Raw genomic sequence first — 22,196 nt, 5'->3', positions numbered from 1 at the left:
TCCCGCTTGCCCCGCTGGCAGCGCAGCCCTCCCGCAGCCCCCGGCCCCACGGCCACGGCGCTCCGTGCTCAAGACGGCCCGGCGGGCTCTGCGCCGGCTCTTCTCCTTCGGCTGCCTCAGGGGGCAAAGAGAGGAGTGAGCCCGGCTGCCGGCACCAGCTCGAGGATGCACCTGCGGGACCCAGCTGGACCCGAGTGTCCTGGACCGTCCTCTGACCTCTTTCCCACCTCACCCCCACCCTCATCTTCCCCAGGTCTCACCATCCCCACTCTTCCACACCCCACCCCATCATGTATCGTCCTCTTCCCAACGTCACTCCTCCTCCTCGTTCCTTCTCACCCTCCCCTTTCCTATCGCCTTTCTATCCCCCTACCCCACGTTTATTATTAAATAAATACCCCATTGTTAACTTGGAGCGATGCTTTCTTTGGCACTTCATTAATGCACAGGCATCTCTCACTCATTGCCTCTGAAAAGAGGCACACATCTGCACACAGCATTCCAGGTGTGGCATCCCCAGTGCCCAGCACAGATGGACAATCTCAGCCCTGGTCCTTCTGGCCACACCCCTACAGGCACACAAGGCCAGGCTGCCACTGGCCCCCTTGTCCACCTGGGTACACCTTTGCCCGGGCCTCACCTGGCCCTCACAGCACAGAAATTCTTCCTAATCTAAGTCGTTCCCCCGTATTCTGTCCATTCAGCCCCTGGTTCAAAGCCCCTCTCCAGCTCTCCTGGAGCCCCTTCAGGCACTGTCTGGGGTTCTAAGGTCTCTCTGGAACCTTCTCTTTTCCAGGCTGAGCAGCCCCAGCTCTCCTATCCTGTCTCCAGAACAGAGGTGTCCCAGCATTTGGTGTATCTTAGTGGCCCCCTGTGGACTCTGTCCAGCAGCTCCAGGTCCTTCTGATGTTGGGAGCCCCAGAGCTGGATGCAGCATGCCAGGTGGGATCTTCCCCGAGTGGAGCAGAGGGGCAGAAGCCCCCTGGCAATATCCCTGGGCGGCAGGGAGGACCTGCTCTGGGCTCGCTGCCCCTCGTGGCCCTCTCCTCCTCCTGCAGCCTTTGAGGTCTGGAAATAAAATCCACCCAAAACTGAGAGGGTTCTTTTGCCCTCCTTTGTGGCTATTTGCTTGTCAGATCTTCCTGATGAAATTCCTTAGACTCTCAAGTTGTGGACAAAGTAACAGTGGATAAAGGGAGCCTTTGTGAACTGGTGAAGGAAAAAACACCCGGGAGTTCTGCTGAGTGTGTGTGTAATTAAAACATGAAAATATTGCTGTGCAAAACACTTATTACACCATCCATCATGACCATTCAACAAAACTGATGTTTTAAGAGCAGAACCAAATTTTAGTTTGTTTAGCTGTGAATTTAATGAGTAATTTGCTGTTAAAATACTCAGAAAATTTGAAGTGAGAACATTTGTAGGTATATTTGGCATATCGGGCTTTTTCACAAAGAAGTAGTTTTGGTCTTTGAGAGATACTAATTTTAGGTATTGTTCAGGAAATCAAACTACAATACTTTCTCCTGTTCCTTGTGCTGTCCTCGGTGTGGTGCTGTGCATTTGCTGCAGCACAAGCTGAATTTCCGAGTAATTTTTCTATACATTAAAATATTTGACACCAACTCCTAGCTTGATTGAAGTAAACATTCCACATCTGTGGATAAATCAGCAACCTGGAACTTCGCATGCAGGAATTGTCTGTCACATCTCTTAATGTTTTGACTGATACAACCACTTAACAGCACAGGCAAATTAGTGGATTCCATTAATAATGACTTAAAATATGTTAGATTAATCCTGAATTTATTACCTGTCACATAGTTCCAGGCGTAGAGATGAGTGCAGGACAGGTATTCCAGAAGTGAGGAAGATGCACTGGGTTGTGGGATAAAAGGAGATCCTTTAGACGAGGCTGTAGATATTTGAGCTTTGACGTCAGTACCATACCTCAACCATACCTTAGCAGAATGATAAACTGCAGAACGTAATTTTACAAATTCTGTTAACATAATTTAAGGTTTTTGATTATTTCCCCTTCATTACAATGATGGGCATTTCAGTGAATTCACAGTGATCTCTTTTTAAGGTGGCGCTTCACTGAAAATCAGGGAAGATTTAAAGCAAAATGGATTAATAGATCAAAATATCACCGAGTAACACAGACTTTCATAAAATCATGGAATGCAGGCAACCTGTTCCAGTGTCTTGCCACCCTCCCAGTAAAGAATTTGTTCCTAATATCTAACCTAAACTTACTTTCTTTCAATTTGAAGCGAGTCTACCTTGTCCTGTCACTAAATGCCATTGTAAAGAGTCTCTTTCCATCTTTCTTGTGGGCTCCCTTCAGGTGCTGGAAGGCTGCAATTAAGTCCTCCTGAGGCCTTCCCTTTTCCAGGCTGAAAAATTTCATGTGGAAAATAATGGTGGGAATGAACAAAATCACTGTTGCTGCACCCCAAGCACCTTTGTGAAGTACTGTGATGGTTTAAGTTGCCAACTGTAGTTTGTCACCTCCTGCTTTCAGCCTTCTCTGTGCCTGTGCACTGATTGACAGATGGCAAGCATGATGCCAGTACTTTCTTAGAATTCCAGATCTGGGACACAGTGTACGGCTAAGCCTGATGGTTTTGTTGGACACTGACAGAAATTGTAATGTAGAATTAGTGGACACATGAGTGTGTCCAATAGACTGGGGACGAGGCTTTTATTTTGCTTTTGAAGTCAGTGCTTCACAGTCCATATGCTTGACATACTGGAGTTCTTTGAAGATGTGAAGAAACACTTGAAGGAGGGAGATGGTGAAAGTTCTTCTGGATTCAGAGAAACCTTCAACAGGATCAGAGAAGAGAGGATCAGTGAGGGTTACTGAATACGTAGAATTCCGCTTTCTTTTGTGCAGAAAAAGACATTCACACCCATTTCTCCTGTCATTTTCAAGGAATCTCATACTGTTTGTGACTGTAAGAGTGGGGTGAGAGGTATTTTATGTTCTGGTACTGTTCATTAGATATCATGTTTTGGTTGCTGTATGTGGCCATTTCTTAGAAGTGTGAACTCAGAACTTTTCTCTGCAGACTGTGCCTTTGGTTAATTTTATCTTAGTTAGGATAAAGACTATTTCCTTTTAGATTATAGCAGTGAATCCCAGTAAATGCAGGTGAGCATAGTGTCCAGCTGTGGGAAACTTCAGGCATGTTGTATAGTAGTTTTTTAACTGAAAGAGAGAATAGCAAATGAACTTTTAAAACATGCTGCCTTAAATGTTTTTGAAGATGCATCCTAGCAAGAACTAAGAGCTGTGAGCTGCAAAAAATCCGTAGTAAAAAGCATATATTCTTTACATTATTGTACTGATTTATAACTTTTTAGGGCATGGATTCGTATTAGAGCTCTTAGTGCGAGCCAGGATTTGTTTTTGATTTATATTTGCATCTTTATGCATAGATTATTGCATCAGATTATTATTTCAAAGAAGCACTTCAAAATATGAGAGTACACATAAGATGGTGTTACTGCTTTAAGAGAATCACTGAAAACATGCAGCCACTGAACAGGACATTTGTAGTTTAAGTTTCTATTATAATCTCCATTATACAGAAAATGGCTAAACGCCCTAATTATTCTCTCTCCGTTTACTAAATTCAAGTCGTTCATTGTGTTGGCCTTTCTTTACATTTTTAAATTGCCTATGAAAAAGTAAAATATTTGAAGTAGGAGAAAGGGAGAGCAAGCCCTGAAACATTTGAGTAATGTGGGCAGTGGGTGAGCAGTGTATAATAACTTACCAGATATTTGCTCTGTAGAACAACATTTTCCTTGACATCACTCATAAAGCTGTCATCCCCACACCACAATAGAAAGATACTTCCCTCTACACATTTTACAATATCTTGTAAGTTTGTTTGACAGGGCACATGACAGGTCTATCAAAACTGGGAGTCTCCTGTGACAAAATTCAAGACAACTGGCAATCGTGTAAATGGAAAAGGTGGAATTTATGTATGTCAAAAGCAACCCCATTTTTATTTAAATTTCTAAGAGTTGACTTCTCATTTTTCCTTCTCAATTTTCTATCTATATGATTTGAAATATTAAATGGGAAACTTTTAAAATGCTGTCTAGCTGTGCCATGCTTTTATAAAACCTTATATGAACACTTGCTTGCCCGATCCTTGCCTCTCTTTATAGTAGTTGGAAAGGATTAAACTAGAGCAAAATTTAGAAATAAACTTAAAGAGATCTTGTATATTTCCCTTAACACATCAGAGCTCAGTGAAGCAGGTAGTTGAACCCTGCTGATAAAAGCTTGGGAATTCTTCTACTTGTTCTTAATGAAGCATACAGAAAAACTGGAGAGAAGCTCAAGATAGTGATGGACATGGATTCCATCAATCAAGCACAAAAGCTGCATTCAAGTGCCTGAGGGCATGAACAATTTACTTTCATGAATTTGGAATATACTTGGAATGGTGCAGACTGTTGTCCACAGTGCTTTTGAAAGTGGTGAAGTTGATTATAATCCTTAAAAATGCTCAGTCACTCACTCACCTGTGTTACACAGCTCAACTTGGAGGTGCTCAGAAGAGGAGCTGTGGGCTGTGTTCTTTCCAAGGGCTTCCCTGGGTGGCAGAGAAGGTGGCAGGAAGATCCCTGCCTGCTGTGTCCTGGCTGCTGCCTGTTCTGAACCTTCTGGAGAGGGAGAGAATTTTCCGTTTGTGGAAGCAGATCAGAAGTTCTTGACTGGAGGTTTTGCAAGTGAGTACTGAGAAAGGAGGGAAGAGGAATTACCCAAAGGATGGAAACTCTGCCATCAGGATGTTAGACCTCAGCAGCCACGGACACTCACTGGAGCTGCATAAACTGGATCATCATCTCTCTCTGGTGACAAAATGGATTTACATTCATAAGAAATGTGGCAAAAAAAGACTGCAGAGTTTTAAACTGAAGCAGGGAGTGCTGAGGATAGGATGTCTTGTGCTGCCAATGCTTTTGAGCAGGGTGGGGGATTTTATTTCAGACTGTCTCTAATCTGACATGATGGACTTGAATGTCTGGTAGTGGATGGAGTGCACCTTCCAATTTACTACCACAGTATCATTTCTTTCGAAAGGGTGTCTCGAGATGGTCTAACCCAGCTCACCTGGTCTAAGCATGGTCAGCTACAGCAGGTTTCTCAGGACCATGTCCACTCCGATTTTGGGTATCTCCAAGAATGGACACTTTATAAGCTCTTTGGGCAACCTGTTCTAGCATTTGTCTATGCTGACAAAAATGAAGCTCTTCGTTGTGATTAAAGGGAATTTTCTGTATTTCACTGCTCCTCATCTCCCCACTGGAGCCCATCTGGCTCCATCTTCTTTAGGCTTTCACTCTGGGTGTTTATATGCATGGGTGTGATCTCCCTGAGCCTTCTCTTATCCTTGCAGAACACTCCAGTGTCTCCTCAGGTGGTCAAACTCCTCAGCCTTTCGGTGACCCTGGGCAGGACTTGCTCCAGTGTGTGTCTCTCCTGGGCCAGGGAGCCCAGCACTGGGCGCAGCTCTCCTGAAGGGTCTCAGCAGGGCTGAGCAGAGGGGAAACCCTTGGCCTGACCTGCTGGTGATGCTCCTGATGCAGCCCTCCTAATTCACCCTGAAATGAACAAGTTTCATTCTTCAAGACCATCCCACAGCGTGAACAAAGGCATGAAATTAGAGTGAGGAGGAGACTGACCACAAAAGCATCTTCTTGATCCAGACAAACCAAGTCCTGAAAGTGTCCCCATGAAGTCCCATGGTGGATTATTATCCCCAAGATGAACTGATTAAAAAAGTGTAAGAGTATAGTGGGCAGGGGAAACTTACTTAAAAAGCTTTACAAGTTCTATTCTATTTTCTATTTATTTATTTTTAAATGGCACCAGTTCTCAGAATATTATAACTTCTAGTGGATGGAAAGAGAGGATGGTAGGAGACAGAAGTCCAGAGGATTCTGTTCCAAAACTAGGCTGACTTCAGGTCCCATCATAATGTTGTGGTTCATATTATCTTGTGATATTTTAAACTTAGATGTTTTCTTTTTAACATTTTGAGCTTAATTGCAGTTACCTTGGCACAAGTGTATTATCAAATATTTGTAATATTACATGTAAGTCTAATAAATTTCATTTTTCAGAACTCATTAGGGTTTTTTGTCTGCTTTGGAAAAGTTAATTTCCTTTTTTTGAAACAATTTAGCTTCTTTTTCTTTCTGATATGGATTGAATGCTGGTGGGTTGCTTTAGGCAAACAATTACCAGTCAACCCTCAAGCAGAGTCCTTAGGAGTAATTTACACTTTGCCTATATTAAAGCTGTGATGATGATATATTTAAACTGATTTCTCGTGCATCTTTATTTCAATAGGAAAAAGTTACACTCCTGCTACCTGGGTAAAAATAGATCATAAGTTGCCAAACAGATTGTTTACCATTTGGTGTGATAAAATTAAAATCTTAGAGATGGACAAGAACAACTTGATTCTTTATAATCTTATTATTTTTTTTAAAGCAGGGTGTGACACTTGTCATGTAGATGCAGGAAAAGGGAGTCAAGTATTGATGCTTCGCTGTCTCTTGACTTTTAAAAGCAACTTCTGGCTGCTGTTTTTCTTCTTTAAAGAAGGTGTCATACAAATTCATTGCTAAACAGTTCCTGACTTTTAAATGATACATTTCCTGACCGTGTTCTAATCACTAAGCTTAAAAAAGGGGGTGTGGGCATAGAAGGAATTCTGGATGGCTGGAATTATATATTTTGACACTTTATAAACAAATCTAATTTCTAAAAAATCTATTTGTAATGTAATCATTCCTGTCAAAAAATCCCCAACAAAATCACAAAACAAACAAACAACCACCCACTCACCCGCCCAAGAAACTCGAATCCACTAAAAAATCTCCCAAACAAACCAAAGAGAAAGGAAAAAAAAAAGGAAAAATTTTGTTTTAAATGAAGCAAAGATCATCATTCTGGTTAAATAAAATGGAATTGGAAAATAAAATTGCTGTTCTAGCATAATTCTTTTAATTGTCTTTTTTCCCTACTCTCTTCTTTTGTCTGAAAATTCAGTACTCTATACAAATGTTTCAAGAATAGGACACTGTGTTTCTTTTGACTACTGACTATTGTGTAATTGCCTATGATCATACCAAAAATTATTTCTGTCTCTTAGCTGGTGTTGCTGCCATAAATGGGAAGCATTAACACCTCTGTGTTTTTACAATGTGGATACATTAGCTTGTCTTTTGGTGAAATGATTTCTAACAAAGCCAGTATTTCACTGAGATTTAGGAAAATTAATTTATAAGGAGTTCTTGTTATTTTTACAGAAATCTTGTTTGCAGTAATAACAGTTTTAGTTACATTAAAATTTTAAAAAAATCCATTTCAGGATGAAATAGAAGTATTATTGTGATGTTTAGCAGAGTAACCCATTAAATGTGTATTCTTAGCATCATAATTCTGTAGGAATAGGTCGCTAGAGCATCTCAGTGCATTGTCTGACCAGGAGTGAGTCAGGGTTGTTGAGCTGCAACTCTAAATAGTTGTACACAAATAGAATTTTACGGAGAAGAAACTTAGAGATTGTTGCAAGTTGTTTTTCTTTTTTCTAGATTAAAATAAATTTGTTTGTTGTTTGGTAGCTTGTTTTCCTCAGTTAGTAATTTGTTCAAAATAAAGTGAAGACAAAAGCCACACATGGCATCAGTTGTAAGGTAAAGAATATTCAGCGTATGTTTATGTGAAATAGTGTTTTCAGAGAAGTTGTTAAGAATCAGCACGCCTCCCAGTTTTCTGGTTTTGGTTGTATTTTCCCATTGTGCTCTTTTTTTCTGCAGAGCTTAATGGGTGGTCAAGTGGAATTCACAGAACAAGGATAGGTTTTGCTTAGGATTTAATCGAGTATGGATAACAGTTGGAAAATGCATGATTATGTTTTAAACCTCTGAAGTTATGAGTCACTGTTTGGGAGTTTCCTGCTGCATATTTATGAAGTGCTCAGAGATGACTCAGTGTGATTTTTAAGTAAGAATTTGTAATAATTTTAAGTGTGTGCTAACAACTTAGGTTGGGAACTTATAAAAATCTAAATAGTGGTTTAAACATCAGGTACCAGGACCTGACTTCCTTCCTTCCTTCCTTCCTTCCTTCCTTCCTTCCTTCCTTCCTTCCTTCCTTCCTTCCTTCCTTCCTTCCTTCCTTCCTTCCTTCCTTCCTTCCTTCCTTCCTTCCTTCCTTCCTTCCTTCCATTTTTAATGTTATTTTTGTTGGATGATCTGTTATTTTTAGAGCATTATTGAGCTGTGTGGAGAATACAGATGTAGCAGCAGCTTGAAAACAGGAATGGTTCAAGCATTGTCTGAGCTCATGCTCAGAAATCAGTACTAACCATTTGCTGCAGACTGGTCAAATTGTCACTGACAAGTCTTTTATAAATCTATATTCCTGAGAGACCATTTTGTTACACCTCTCATTTGCTTTGTGACCTTTGCCTCTGGAAAATTTGTCGGGTTTTTTTTTTGTAATATCACAGAATTTAAAGTGTATTCTCAGCCTTCAGGAATCCTCAGTGCCGGTGGGACTGGAGCCAGCCAGCACAGGCCGTGGCCACCTGGCTGAATTGTGCCAAAATGGAGTCAGCAAAGAGTGGAAATTAATTTTGGTGTCATCTCTCTGTATGATTCATATCTGCAAGTATTTTTCTTATGTCTTCTGAAGAGCTAAGTCCAGATTCCCTGTCCTGAGGAGAAACCTTTGAGAGAATCACATACAACGAGTTTATAGGAGCGCTGAGTGTGTGTTTTAATAGTGTGACTGAAGGCTTGGTGGCTTGGCAGATGGACTTTCAAAGAGCCTGCCCAGGGAAAGAAGAAAGATACATCAGAATGGAAAGTGTTGCTGTTCTGCAACTCGAAGAACCTTTTTCTAGACAGACTAGAGGATAGGTTTAATTTCTGAAGTCTTAGTTCTTGAAAACTAATTTTGCTGTTTTCTTATTCTGTTAGTTTTGATCATCGTATTAAGGAGTAGGAATTTGCACTATTCATTCCATATTAAACTCATTAAGTCAGTGATAAATTTAGCTCAGTAACTTTACTGATTTTAAAAGTGATTGTGCAACTGGAGCATCTGTGTCTAACCCAAGTAGCAGCTGAAAAATCTGAAGTGCTCAGTCTCTCATATTTATGTGTTAATGTCTGTGCTGAATAAACAGATCTATAGATTAAGTTGTTCAAGCATCCCTCTTTTAAAACCCCTTTCTTCATTTGCTTCTACTTTTGAAAATTCACTAATTGGGCTTATCCCTTCTAATCAGAGGAATTTCTGAAAAAAATGAGGATGGTTTAACCCAAGAATTCCAAAGAGCTTTCATGTAAAAATCTGATCAGTTCCAAGAACCTTTTATGTAATTGATTTTTTCCTTCCTGATTTGCTGGATGCATTGTTTCTTTTCAAGACACTTCAGTTACTGAAGAGGAGGATTTTTATCTTTTAGGGTGTGGGTATAATTTTTCTTCAGGAGTGTGGTACAATAATATTATGAATAAAAATTACACTCATAGTGAAGGGAGCTGGGTTCTTCAGCAGAGTGTTTTGAACAGTGAGCAGATTCAATGCCTTCATGAAACCAATTGTATGGAGGGATCCCTGTGATGTAAAGTAGAAACTCTGGATCTGTGTAAGACCTCATGCCCATAGGGGAGTGCATGTGATTCTTCCTTCCTAGTCTGGAGTATTATTTTCATATTCTCTGGTGGTTCAGAAGTTTGTAACTTTGACAAGTTGTATGTTGCCACTGGGGAAGCAGAGTGATTAATGCAGTTCCTTTACACTTACTGTTGGTAACTATGGTAAAACCAGAAATGAAACTGCAGAGTTAATGATACGGTACTTGTGTTGGGGTACTGTTGAAGTGGGTTTTGTCGATGAAGGGCAGCATCATGGTAAGCAGATCTGTGGAAGTTCTTTGAAGTGTATTCAGAGCTCCTGGACAAAGAGAAAATCATTGATAGTGCTCACTTGATTCCTAAAACACTCCCAGAGACTCTGACAAAAAGCTCTTTGAGGGAGGCAAGCGTGCTGTGAGATGAAAGGGAAGGTCCCATCATGAGCTGAGCTGGTTCAAGGTGGGATAAGTGGCCCATTTACACTCTGCAGGGTGGTCTCCTGCCTAGTTCCTTGGGATCATGTTGTGCCTGTGCATGCTTATAAGGGGTCTGGGCATTAGGGTGATTAGGAATGTGCCAAAGATCATCAAGGGTAACACACATGAAAATCAGATCATAGGGATTACAGGCTTATCCTGCAACAGGGGTGGGTTGTTAAAGTTTGAGGTGAAGATCAGCATTGATCCACATGTGCATGGTGAAGTTAATGCTCATGAAGAAGATGGAGTCTAAATTCCAAAAGCACAGCAATGGACTCTGAATTAACCATTGCAGTGCAGGGATCTTGGAAGCATGAGATGCTCTACAAAGGCAAATAGAATATTAGAAAATAAAGGAATAGAGAACAAACCGAGAAATTTTTTCTTTACCTCTCTTTGTGTGCTGTCTTACCCTCTTTTTTTTACAAAGGACATGGTGGAAATAGAAGGAACAGGGAAGGGCTGTATTGAGGAAGAGTGAAACAATGTAGAAATGTTTGGCCTGAAAACACAAAACGGAATAACTTTGTGGTGTTACCCAACAACGTGTGGTTGTTGCGCGTGAGCCTGTTCAGGCTTGGTGGTGTTGCTTTGGTGGGAAGGTTGGAGGAGGACTCACCCTCACATTTGCAGACCTTAGCAGTGTTGTAGAGCTTTGTAAAAGTCTCATTTGGTAAACCGAGAGTATATTCTGAGAGGTAATGTTTGTTTGCTGAGTCTGGAGCAGCCAGATGTGGTGTGGAGCCATTAAAGAATGTGCTCGCTGTTTCTGAAGTCAGAGGTGACCTGCCTGTGAATGAGCAGCAGCACTGAGCAGAGGTGTCAGTCCCAGCTGGGGAGTCACTTCTTCAGCATTGTTTCTGGTTTTCCCTGAAGTTCTATCTGAATTATGACTGCATTTATATGGTATTTCATTTATGGTTTCATGACACATGGGGTTTTTATGCTGGAGATGCATTTTTGTTTTGCCTATGTCTTGGTTTTATCCACCTCTCACTGGAGTGTGCCTTTAGTGAGAAGGGATCTGACAGCATTTCTGCCTTTACTCTTGGGGACTCTGCCTAGAGGGTGAAATGAACAGGTTTCAGTGAGGAAATACATGCAGTGATGCTGCTTTACAGCACTCAGCATGTTCTTAGCCATTGCTGGGAGAACCAGGTGGTCTCCACACAGAGAAATTTCCTCTTGGAAGGATGTGTGTATGTCTGTGATTTCTTCATCAACATGTGTCCTTGCATTTATTCTCTCTTTCTACCTTCCTACTTCAGAGTCAGGGCAGGATTTATCCAAGGCAGTGTGGGCAGCTGGTCAAGGAGGGGGTTCTGCCCATCTGCTCTGGTCAGACCCCACCTGCAGTGCTGCATCCAGCTCTGGTGTCCCAGCACAGGAAGGACATGGAGCTGTTGGAGCAAGTCCACAGGAGGCCACCAAGATGATTGGAGGGATAAACAGCTCTTATATGAGGAAAGACTGAGACAATTGGGATTGTTCAGCCTGGAAAAGAGATGGCTTTGGGATGACCTCATTGTGGCCTTCCAGTAGCTGAACGGAGCCAACAGGAAAGATGGAGACAGGCTGCAAGGGACTTCAGTGAGTGACAGGACAAAGAGGAATGGCTTCAAACTGAAAGAGAGTAGGCTTGGTTCAGATAAAAGCAAGAACATCCTTTACTATGAGGGTGGTGAGGCCCTGGCACAGGTTGCCCTGAGAAACTGTGGCTGCCCCATTCCCAGAAGTGCTCTTGGCCAGATTGGGATGGGGCTCTGAGCAACTTGCTTTAGTGGAAGGTGTCCCCCAGTGCCAGGGGGGTTGGAGTGAGATGGTCTTTAAGGTCTCTTCCAACTGATGGCATTCTATGATTCTGTGATTTCAGAATCAGAGAAGCTATTAAGGAATGTGTTCTGACTTGCCCCTCTATTCCTTCTCATCCTCCAAGACCAGCATGCAGGATTGCCTTGATCCGTAGCACGTGTTTTCCTAACAGATTCTGCAGTTTGGTGTCAGCAGACAGAAAACTCTCCATTGGAATGTTCCACATAAAAGTTACTTGTGTTTAAATTATTTTTAATGTCTCATCTGTATCTCAGCCAAGAATGAGATGCTGTGATAGCTGTGGTCAGCAGTGCTGGGACCCTAGCTGAGGGAGGTAAAACCTCTGAGGCAGCTGAGAATGGGCATCAGCCCCTTGGGCATCCAGCTGCAACGGTGGGACCCTGGATGCAATTTGCCTTTAATTAAAGAAGGCAGAATTCTGTGATCAATACAACCAGAAGAATTATGCATTTCCTGAATATTTCCAGAGGGGATTTAAACTCTAGGAGGGAATATGGTCCAGGGGAATTATGCTGTGTATTCCTGCTTTCTGTCTTTAGGAACTAACAACTTGTATTCCAGCTAAAAAATGCACACAAAATCACTTGTGAATGTGTGGCTGCAATAGTCAATTAGGAAGTGCAGAATTTAATGAGAGATGAATGCTCTTCAGTACTAGATTGCTGGATATTATATTTTATCTGTCAGCCTGTGTATATGTTTGTCAGAGTGACCTTTGATTCACCCTATTTGTTAATGCAGAATGACTACACCAGGCCTGCCTTTAAACTTAATATTATTCTGCTCACATCTCCATTCTCATTATAAACATGGCTATTTTTAGCCTGCACAGATTCAGAATATGCCTTGTAAGCTTAAGGGGGATTTATTGAGCTCCTGTGTGTATTCACTAGAGATTCCTTGTTGAAGCTTACTGATTTAGGATTGGGGAGGGGTAAAATGTACTATTTAATTCCCAGCATATGCCTGCAGGAGCTATATTTAGTTTCAGCTACTTGTCATTGCCATTGTGCTATTTTTACTAAGAGATGCAGCACTTCCATTGTTCAGGGGTTTAACTAGACAGAAATGTGGATGGATGAGCTCCATAAACTCTGGTGTGGTGCAGGAATTGCTGCTGAAAGTCCGTGTGTGTGCAGTGGGGCACTTGAGTAACACTGCACCAGAGCCCTGCACAACAGGCACCTTGTTCACTAAACAGGGTGTGTAAAGTCACCTGGTTAACACAGGTACTAAAAATTATATTTATTTGTGTGTTAGACTCTCAGAGAAGCTTAACAGGAGTGACAATAGGGGCTTTGTTTGTATCTGTACGTGTAAAGGTCTGACTGTCTGCAGAGGCACGATTTATTTCATTGCTTAATCAGTTGTTAAAAATTTTATCCTGGCTTTTGTAGTTGCCAAGTGTATTTTTAATGGCATACAGAAGAGTAAAATTAGCATGGAGAGTGCGTGCTGCAGTTGGGTCCATGAGGATGACTACATATGCACTACAAGATCATTACATATGCATATCCTTTTTGTAATGCATGTATCAAGGCTCCTGCTATCAATTACTGCACTGTTTGGTGCTCTAAGGAGCAATATCTACAGGGAGAGTCTCCTTTTCTTGCTTGGGGAAAATTAGGAATTCTACCTTTATCAATGAAGTATTCCAGTGGATTCAGATTTGCTTCAGAATTGGCATGCAGAGAAAAGTAAAGGTGCTTCCAGCCCTTTCTTGGGTGCCTAATTTCTCTGCTTGATTTTGAACATAGGATTTACGTTTTAGCAAAAAAAAAGAGGACAGTCATATCATCTCTGAAAATGCAAAACCCCTAAAGGATTTTGTGTATCAAAATATCAGACAGGTTAGCATTAGGTGAAGAGACTGACACTGTCCAGTGAGAGTGCAATGAATAAATCTCTCTGTAAAGCAAGTGGATCTCTTCCTGCCAATCTTAAGTCCATGGCTGGACTTGATGATCTTGGAAGTCTTTTCCAACCTTAGTGAATCTGTGATTCCATCATATCACTGTGCACTTATCCCACCAATTATTTTCATGTAAAAAAATCAATTTATTATATAATTCCTTTTAAAAAATTAATGATCTAGTGTTTTCTACAGGCAGAAAACTTCACAAATATTTATTGACAAGTTCAAATTCTAATCTTCATTTCTTAACATGGATCTTTCTTGGGCAGCCTAAGATTGTGCCAGACACTAAAGACATTAGAGAGAAACAATTTGATTTAAATTTTGAAATAATACTCACCTTGAATTAACCCTTGTGAGGGTTAAAGGCTTGATGCTCTCCTCATAATAACTGCTAAACTCCAGTTCTCCTCCCCAATGTCCTTTTAATACCAGCATTTCAAGTGAAGGAAGGTCTGGATGTGAAGGAATGATGTGAATTCCTGCATGGAAGAAGCTTTGGGGAGTATCAAGATCCAAGTCCTTCAGGACTGAGTTCAGCAGCAAGAGTTGGGTCCAAAAACTCTAAGCTGAAGAGTTGTGCCTAACTCAAGACCACAGATTCCAGCAGTGCTGTTCTTTCCTTGGGAATTAATAAAGGCACAATGCTACTGTCATTTAACTGGAGAATATTTTCCTATTAGATTGGAGATTTTTGCCCTCCCAAAGAGAATTATAGAATCTGAAGGTAACCAGAAGTGTCTCTGCTTTTCCTCTTTAGCCGTGGGGGTGTGTTGTTTTTTTTTTATTTTTTTTTTTTTTTTTTTTTTTCTTTTATCCTCCTGAGAACAAGTGAGGAGGAGGATATTCGGCCCATGGACACTGAAGCACCACTTGCTTATCACAATATTGCTGTTTAACCTCATTCTTTTTTACACAAAATCATCCTTTAAGCCTCTTTTTTTATACAGACTGTATTCTTTGTCAGATTACCATGTGAAACCATGGGCTGTAGACTCAGTGATGAGGGGAAGAATCAAAAATGATAAGTATTCTTTTGTTAGACCACTGTAAATAAAACTCAAGAAAGTGCTAATCTATATTAATTTTGATAGCCAGATGAATACTTAGGCAGAACTGTGTGCATTTCCAAATGCCAGCACTGGGCTTTAAGCTCAGTGCTAAACATAGACACGGTCCTTGTGTTCACAAATTGCTACAAAGTGGAGGCTTGATGTATTTGAGTCTTATATTCCTTGGTTTCAGCTATTTAAGCATCTCCATTTCCTTCTCAAGGCTCACTTTTTTGGCCTTTTCCTTAAAAATAAGGATTCAGCTGTGTCCCATATCCTGTGTTTGTGTCTGAAATGTGTTGTTGGACAAGCGTAATCCACGTGCTTGGATTTAAATCTTGCAGCTTGCAGGGTTGGACATTTTTGAGGTTGATCCAGTACTACATGGTTTTGGGCCCATCTCTGGTGTTGTCAGGAGCTTGGGCATTGCCAGGGTCACCTGCTGCCCTTGAAAAGAGTGTGGTTAATTGGAGAAACTCGCTTTCTCCTTGTTACTGCCAGATCATTTAATTAGTTACAGCTAGGCAGCTGAAATTCCTGATCCATGGTTTATTTACACAAAGCTCTTTAAAGATTTTAAGCATTCCACACAGTAGAAGAAATGGAGAAATTAAATTTGTGGAGACAGATCCTCTGGTGCCTTTTGTGAGATGGAACTAATGAAGCAGCACATTTTTTATTTCTTTTTTGTTTTACTGATGAGGATTTTACTGATTATTGGTTCGAGGTGAGTATGGCAGTGGAATGGTCAGAGAAGAGGAATGAGGGAGAGAGGAAGGCAGAGACAACTTAACAGAATTTGGGTTCATAGTAAGTTTAAGGGAAAAAATCCTACACCCAAACCAGGAAACACAAGGCAACAGGTGAGAAAATGGGCTCAAGTCAGAAAAAATGGCTGAACACTCAGGAATGTATGGAGCCAGTGCTGCTAATGAGAATTTGGGTGAGAAGCATATAAGAAGCAGGATGGGATTTGGGAATAAATCATGTTTACAGTTGGGCAAGTAATCTGTATTTTTTTTTTCCCAAAGGAAAGTATATGTGAAGGTTGCACACCAAGAATAAATTCTTTATTCAAATTTCAAGCCCTAATCGCATAAGAAATGATACTTATTAATGAGAATTGTGTTCTAGAAGCCATTCAGAAACTAAAATGGAAAGGTTATGTTCTGAATTTGTATATTTTTGAGTCAGGCCTTCTGGTATTTCTTTAGTCAGCATCTGCAGTTCCTGTAGCACTGACATTTCGTCTTCTATTGAGTGCTGAGATCTACTTAGGGCCATTTTTACTATACTAAGGGAATTTAGAAAAGCCCTGCAAACATAAAGTATGTGAGCCTTGCTCACAAATTATGATTTATTAATTTAACTATGAAAACCAGCAATATTATTTTTTAAAAAAAGTTGCAGTTTGGAAAAAAAATTTGAAGACAAAATCTTGCTTGGCTTCCTTAAACACAAAGAGAAGGATATGGGTTGATGGGATACTCCAAGAAAAAAACTATAATAACAACTGAATCTTCTGGTTCTTCCAGTAGCAAGATACACACAGGGATGAAGTCAGTTATTGCCAGTAAAATTGTTTAGAAATAAAGAAACCAAGAATAAGGAAAAAAATTGACCAAGCAAAATGAGTGATGTAGGAATTCTACCGAGGAACTTTTGACCTGAACTGTTTCCACGCTGGTGAATTTTACAATACCCAAAATTAAGATGTATAAAAGTAATTTTCCTCAGAAATGAGGAAAGTAAATTAATATTTTATTGTTTACTCGTTTACAACACATTTACTATAAATTTGAGTTTCTTGAGTACTAATTCATGCACTGCGTGTCATCCTCACTGTTGGTGGTTTCTTTGCTGATTATTTCTAATTTTGCTGTTCAACAGTTTTTAAAAGGTTTTTACAGCTGGTTTTTAAATTATTTTTTTTTTAAAGAAAATGACATTTTAAATGCTTTCCATATTCTGAAGGATTTTTTTTTCTTAAAAAAAGGTCTGATTATGATAATTGCTAATATTAAATTAAGCTGATGCTTTGTGTTCTTCTATGGAAGTTTTATTTTCCTTTACATAGAGCATATAATGATTACATCTCTGCAGGTGGGCCCTTATATCCTTGATTTATAGTTCCTTAACATGCTCTTGGCCTAAGACAAATACTTGAGCTAAAATAGTGTTATTTGCCACACAGAACTCTGAGCAGTTTTTGTGGGGCAGATTTTCTTGAGTCTGGTATTCAGTCGACCATCTCTCCGTTGAGAACAAGAAGACAGAAAGGACTGAACACAATATTTCACTTACCAGCACAAGAAATGCCCTTCACACAGCTATTCCCTCTTTCATTTCTCTCTTTCTTTTGTCATTGCCTGTTCTGGAGTTTTCTGTTCTCAGTAACATTCCAGCTTCTGCATGAGCAGCAATAATCTGTAGAATTAAATGGAAATTTTCTTTGGATTTGACTCTCTGCTTCTGCATAGGAAGTACTGTGGTAGTAGTTCAGTGGAAATACTTTGCCTGAGCTGTGGACTGCAAGTGAATTGGCAATAAAAAATCAGTGTTAAAGGGGTTTCTGCTCAGAGTCACCTCTGAGGTGTTGGCAGGTGGGTGCTGACTGTTGCCAGTGAGTGAGGAAACTTTAGTGCCCAATGGTTTTCTTCTCATTTGTGGCATCAAACCTCAGTTCCTTTCTAAGTTTGCTTTAAATTTTATTACAAGAGAACAAACTGATGCCAGCTCTATGCTGAAAATACTTTGAGGACAAAATGCATGAAAAACCAAACCAGCAATTTTGATAGTTTATCTGCAGAATATTTCTGATAGTTGTCATTGATAGTGGCTGCTGCTCGTTAAGAATCTCTCATTTGAAACTTGGATGCAGAAACATTTTTGTTTCCTTTTCTTCATCAATAGAAGGAAGGACCAATAAAATAATAAAAAAAACCTACCCAGCCAAAGCCATCCCAGCAAATATTTACTCTTGAGTTTCCAGAATGGAGCTCTGCCTTAAAAACAAGAATCCCCCAAACCATTCAGGTGTCTGAATTTCAGGTGTGTTCAACACTTATCAATAGGCTTCTTTTCCTGCCTGCCCTGAGAGCCTGGTGTATTCCTCCCTTCCTCCCTTCCTGCCTTCCTTCCTGTTGTTTTTATGGATCATCTGCAGGCAGAATGAGGTTCTGGACACTCTGTCATCTCATTTTCAGTCTGCAGTGATGCAGTTTGGAGAAATCTAAGAGATGCTATTGGGATTTGTAAGGATGAAGAGACTCTGCAGCTCAGGCTGTGATTTCTGAAGGTTTGACAGAGTCAGGATACAACATTATTTAAATTGGGAGCTGTAGCATTTGAGCTGTTCTCTAAAGGTTCTGTGGGAGAGAGTGGTAAATGATTTTAAATTTGTAGGTTTATGAAAGTGTAGGTTTTCCTTTTTTTCTCTATCAGAGAGATAGAAAATCAATTTTTCATGTTAGAGGTGAAGTAATTTTTGAGGTTTTAAAGGTGATTGAATTCTGTTGTTGTTGTTATGAGGTTTTTTTTAAATTTCTTTTTTCTGTTCATATTGCATAAATCCTAAGCAATAAAACTTTCTCTAACCACCTGAAGGCTCCTGAAGAAAATATTATTTCCTTCAGTCATGCTCCTCACCTACACATCCATCTACAGTCCTGATGTAAAGTCTAGCTGATGTTTTTTCCTTGTGTGCATGTGCACATTCATAGACTCCTGCAAATCATCATGGCCAGAGAAAGAACAGAGGTTTGACTGTTCTGCAGGTCTCAGAATCTCTTGTCTCCTCAGTGTTTAATGTGCCCAGTTAGATCTTACATTTTGGGTGAGAAGGGATGTCCTGCTGCTGTCTGGATTAGTAGAAGATGGTTGGGTTTCCTTTTCCCCATTCCAGTGGGATTTCAGGAGGCACAACATCATCATCAGGATTTCTCTCACAAATTCCTCATTGCAACAGGGACCAAGATTATGGTGGTGCCCTTGAACTCTCCTGCTCATCAGTGGCACATAATGGTTGCATTTTAAGCCTTTTTCCTGGAGGTTTTTTCACTTGGTGGAGGATGGAAAGGCGTTTGATTGTGGAATCGTGATGCTCTGTGACCTTTCAAGCTGAAATCTGTGATGTGTTTACCTGTAATGACATGGGGCTGGGCCTGCTAAAGCAGCTTTTTGCCATGGTCCTGTGAAGAGTGAGCCATGGAGCTTTTCCCAGCAGGAGCCTGTGAGCATTACAGCAATCATACAGAACATGCACAGAGTTTTCACCATGCCCTAATTGAAATTGAAGTCCATTCTCCCATTACAACATAAGCAGTGTCAGATCCCTGCACTTACAGAGCCTGGCTCTGATTTTTATGAAATGGTCCGGTTGGTTAATTAGGATGAAGTATGTTTTGAATGGGTTTGTGCTTTTTTATTTTTGTGTTTAATATTGATTAGCTCTCCTGACATAAACTTGAGTTCATTAACTACAAATTAGGAATTGACATAAGCAGAGTAGGTGGGGATATCCAGAGTGCCCAGTGGAGGGTTTTATTTGTATGTAAGGTGACTCTCATGAATTTTAATGAAACTAAATTAAGAATTAAAATTAGTCCACTTAAAAGGGAGTTGGAAATAGGCAGAACAGTTAAGTGCACACATACAGCAGACCATTAAACACTAGATTTTGGTATTCTTTAAACCACTAGATTGTGGTTATTTTAAGAAAATAGTTCTATCTCAGTTTCTTTTGCTTCAGCCAGACTTATAAACAGAATGGTATCAAACAGAAATGGGGGTTTTTGTAAGTTGGAAAATCCTTAGATTGTTCCTTAGAGCTCATGGAAAAAAAATAACAGGTCTCATAAATTTTTTTGTAGATCTTCAGTTGAAAGGCAGAGTGCTTTTACTTATCTGAGGCTTGATGGTGTCTGATAAATAGATTTGCTTTCCTGGATAAGTTGTTGACTTGAGTTTTGGATTTTTTTGTCATTTTTTTATAAAGAATGAGCTAAAAGCCAAACAAAGGTGAAATTGATGTTGTTTCTAAAGCCTTTTAAGAAGTGTCTGTCCTTCCAGATACAGGCTTCAGCATAATATGTGATGTCCACCTTAGGGTGGAGGGCTGGCACTGCCTCTGTCCTTGCTCTGAGATGTGGCAGCAGCAGCTGCCCGAGGACCAGAATAAAAATGTGAGGAAAAAAAAAAAATCCAGTGACATTTCCCAAATTCTCACCTTGCTTCCAGCAAATCATATTTCAGGAACATAATGAAAGAAGAGGTGGTGAATAATCCCTTTGGATCAATCAAAGGGTTGTCCTGAGCTTGGACACTGATGATGACATGAGGGACTGTGTGGCACACCTTGTCCCATGCTGTTCATCGAGGGGAAAGGCACAAAGGCCCAGATTTCCTCACAGAACTGTAAAGGGCTCAGTGCTGCTGACAGCAATGAGTGCATAAGGCTCATGCTAGAGAATCATCCCGATTTTTATATTTACTAGCCAGCCATTTCCTGTAAAATAAACACAAAGACAAGGTGCATGCAATTAGGTCTTGTTCCAATCTGTCAGTTCATGGACATGAGAGTAAGTTTGCAGTGACTTGTTGGGAGACCAGATTCTTTTAGCTTTGTATGATCTTTATCTGCCCCCAAACTTTGAAGCTTTTCCATTTGATTTTGCAGATAGTGAAGTGGTGAATATTTTTCAAGAGTATGAAAGAGTGGAGCATTTAATAAACCTTAATTCTTTTAAGCAACATTTTTAATTTTTTTCAATGTTGAATGTGATATCGAGAGGAATTATGTAAAGGAAAGTCCAGCTGACTTTGTGCTGCACTCTTTGGTTTTCAAAAGGATTAGGCAACTGTTTGCCTAAGCTGCATTTATTTGTTAGGTGGCCTTTTTTCCTGAGATAGCAGAACAGATGGGTTAGGAAAGCAGATTTGCAAATCACTTCTGTGGCCTAATTTAATTGAACTTGTGAAATGCAGAGTAGTGAAAAATAGCTAACAAGGAATTGACTTTTATTCCTCTAGACACTGGAAGCCATTTTGAATTTCAAGTACTCTGGTGGACCTGGACATGCTGAAGGATATTACAGGAACCTTGCCCTGGGCCTCCACGTGGAGGTGGAGCCCTCTGTTTTCTTCACTCGCATCAGTACCCTGCCAGCAACAAGGTGAGATTTCCCTGACTCCTGAAATCCCATTCGCTCTCTCTGTTCTCTTGAACATAACTTAAGACTACATTGGAAACATTTTTAATATCATCAGAAACATGGAGGTAAAAAATTACATGAAGAAATTTTCAAAATTGCTCATTTAGGAGTTTATTGAAGCAGTTAATGTGCATTCAACAGCTTCTGAGGTTCAGACATTTTCTCATGATGATGTATTTTAGCAGGGGCAGGATATCTCATGTTTATTGTACAATTTGATGACTTTATTTTGTATTTCTTAGCAGTTGTGGTGTGTTGTGCATTATAAAGTTTGGTGTTTTTATACCAGAATCTTGCTGAAAATGCACATGTGAATGATCTGTTGAATAAGTTGTGACCAGACTCTCCTTCTGTGTTTGTTGTCTCTTGTAAACCACAGAGTAGTTTCACATGTCATAGTGAACATTAAAAATCAAGGCAACACGTGGTGGTGTTCAAATGCTGTGGTCATGAAAATGTTTGAATAAAATTTATCAGCCACTGAATGCAATCAGTTTTAATAATTAGTAGGATTATTGTAAAAAAACACTCTCTGCACAGTGGGAGCAAGAATTTGGTTTGATTAAATTCTGAGGTTATTTCAGTGCAGTTATGTATGCAACACTAATAATAATAATAGTTGAGAGGGAATTTAATTGATCCAAGAGATTCCTACTGGGCCTTGGACCCTTTCATGACAGACTTCAGAAATTTAAAGATGGGCAAGAAGGAAAGGCCAGTCTAGGAGATACTGGGTGAATATTTAATTTTCAAAGACAGAATTGAGTCACCAGTATCAGAACATGGCAGAAATGTTCAAGGATAGATGGACAGCCTGTGGCAGCAGCATAGCCTGAAAAGCAGGGCTGTGAGCAGAAGAATTAAAACCCCAAGAAAAGTTTTAGGCTTGAACATGAAGAAAAGTTGAAGAGTGTGGAGCAAGAAGAGTGATAGATGGGATTTTTGCTAAAACATATGTTTAAAGCAACTTCTGTTCCTGCTGAAGGGAAGATGACTGACAAGGGAGCGGAGT

The 22,196-nt window shown here is 40.1% G+C and overlaps 1 protein-coding gene across 2 annotated transcripts in view; it reads left to right on the top strand.

Moving 5' to 3' along the window:
- TRAPPC9 (trafficking protein particle complex subunit 9) overlaps positions 1 to 22,196 on the top strand; it is a 462,611-nt gene that overhangs the window by 143,628 nt on the left and 296,787 nt on the right. For both annotated transcript variants that reach the window (XM_066336558.1, XM_066336551.1), the window contains one exon: positions 21,003 to 21,145. In XM_066336558.1, coding sequence (XP_066192655.1) covers positions 21,003 to 21,145 — 143 coding nt within the window. The remainder of the gene's footprint in view (positions 1 to 21,002; positions 21,146 to 22,196) is intronic.

Source organism: Sylvia atricapilla, chromosome 1 (assembly GCF_009819655.1).
Source record: "Sylvia atricapilla isolate bSylAtr1 chromosome 1, bSylAtr1.pri, whole genome shotgun sequence".
Lineage (NCBI taxonomy): Eukaryota > Metazoa > Chordata > Aves > Passeriformes > Sylviidae > Sylvia > Sylvia atricapilla.
Note: the sequence above shows the minus strand (reverse complement) of the source record. Positions and strands in the feature narration are given on the sequence as shown.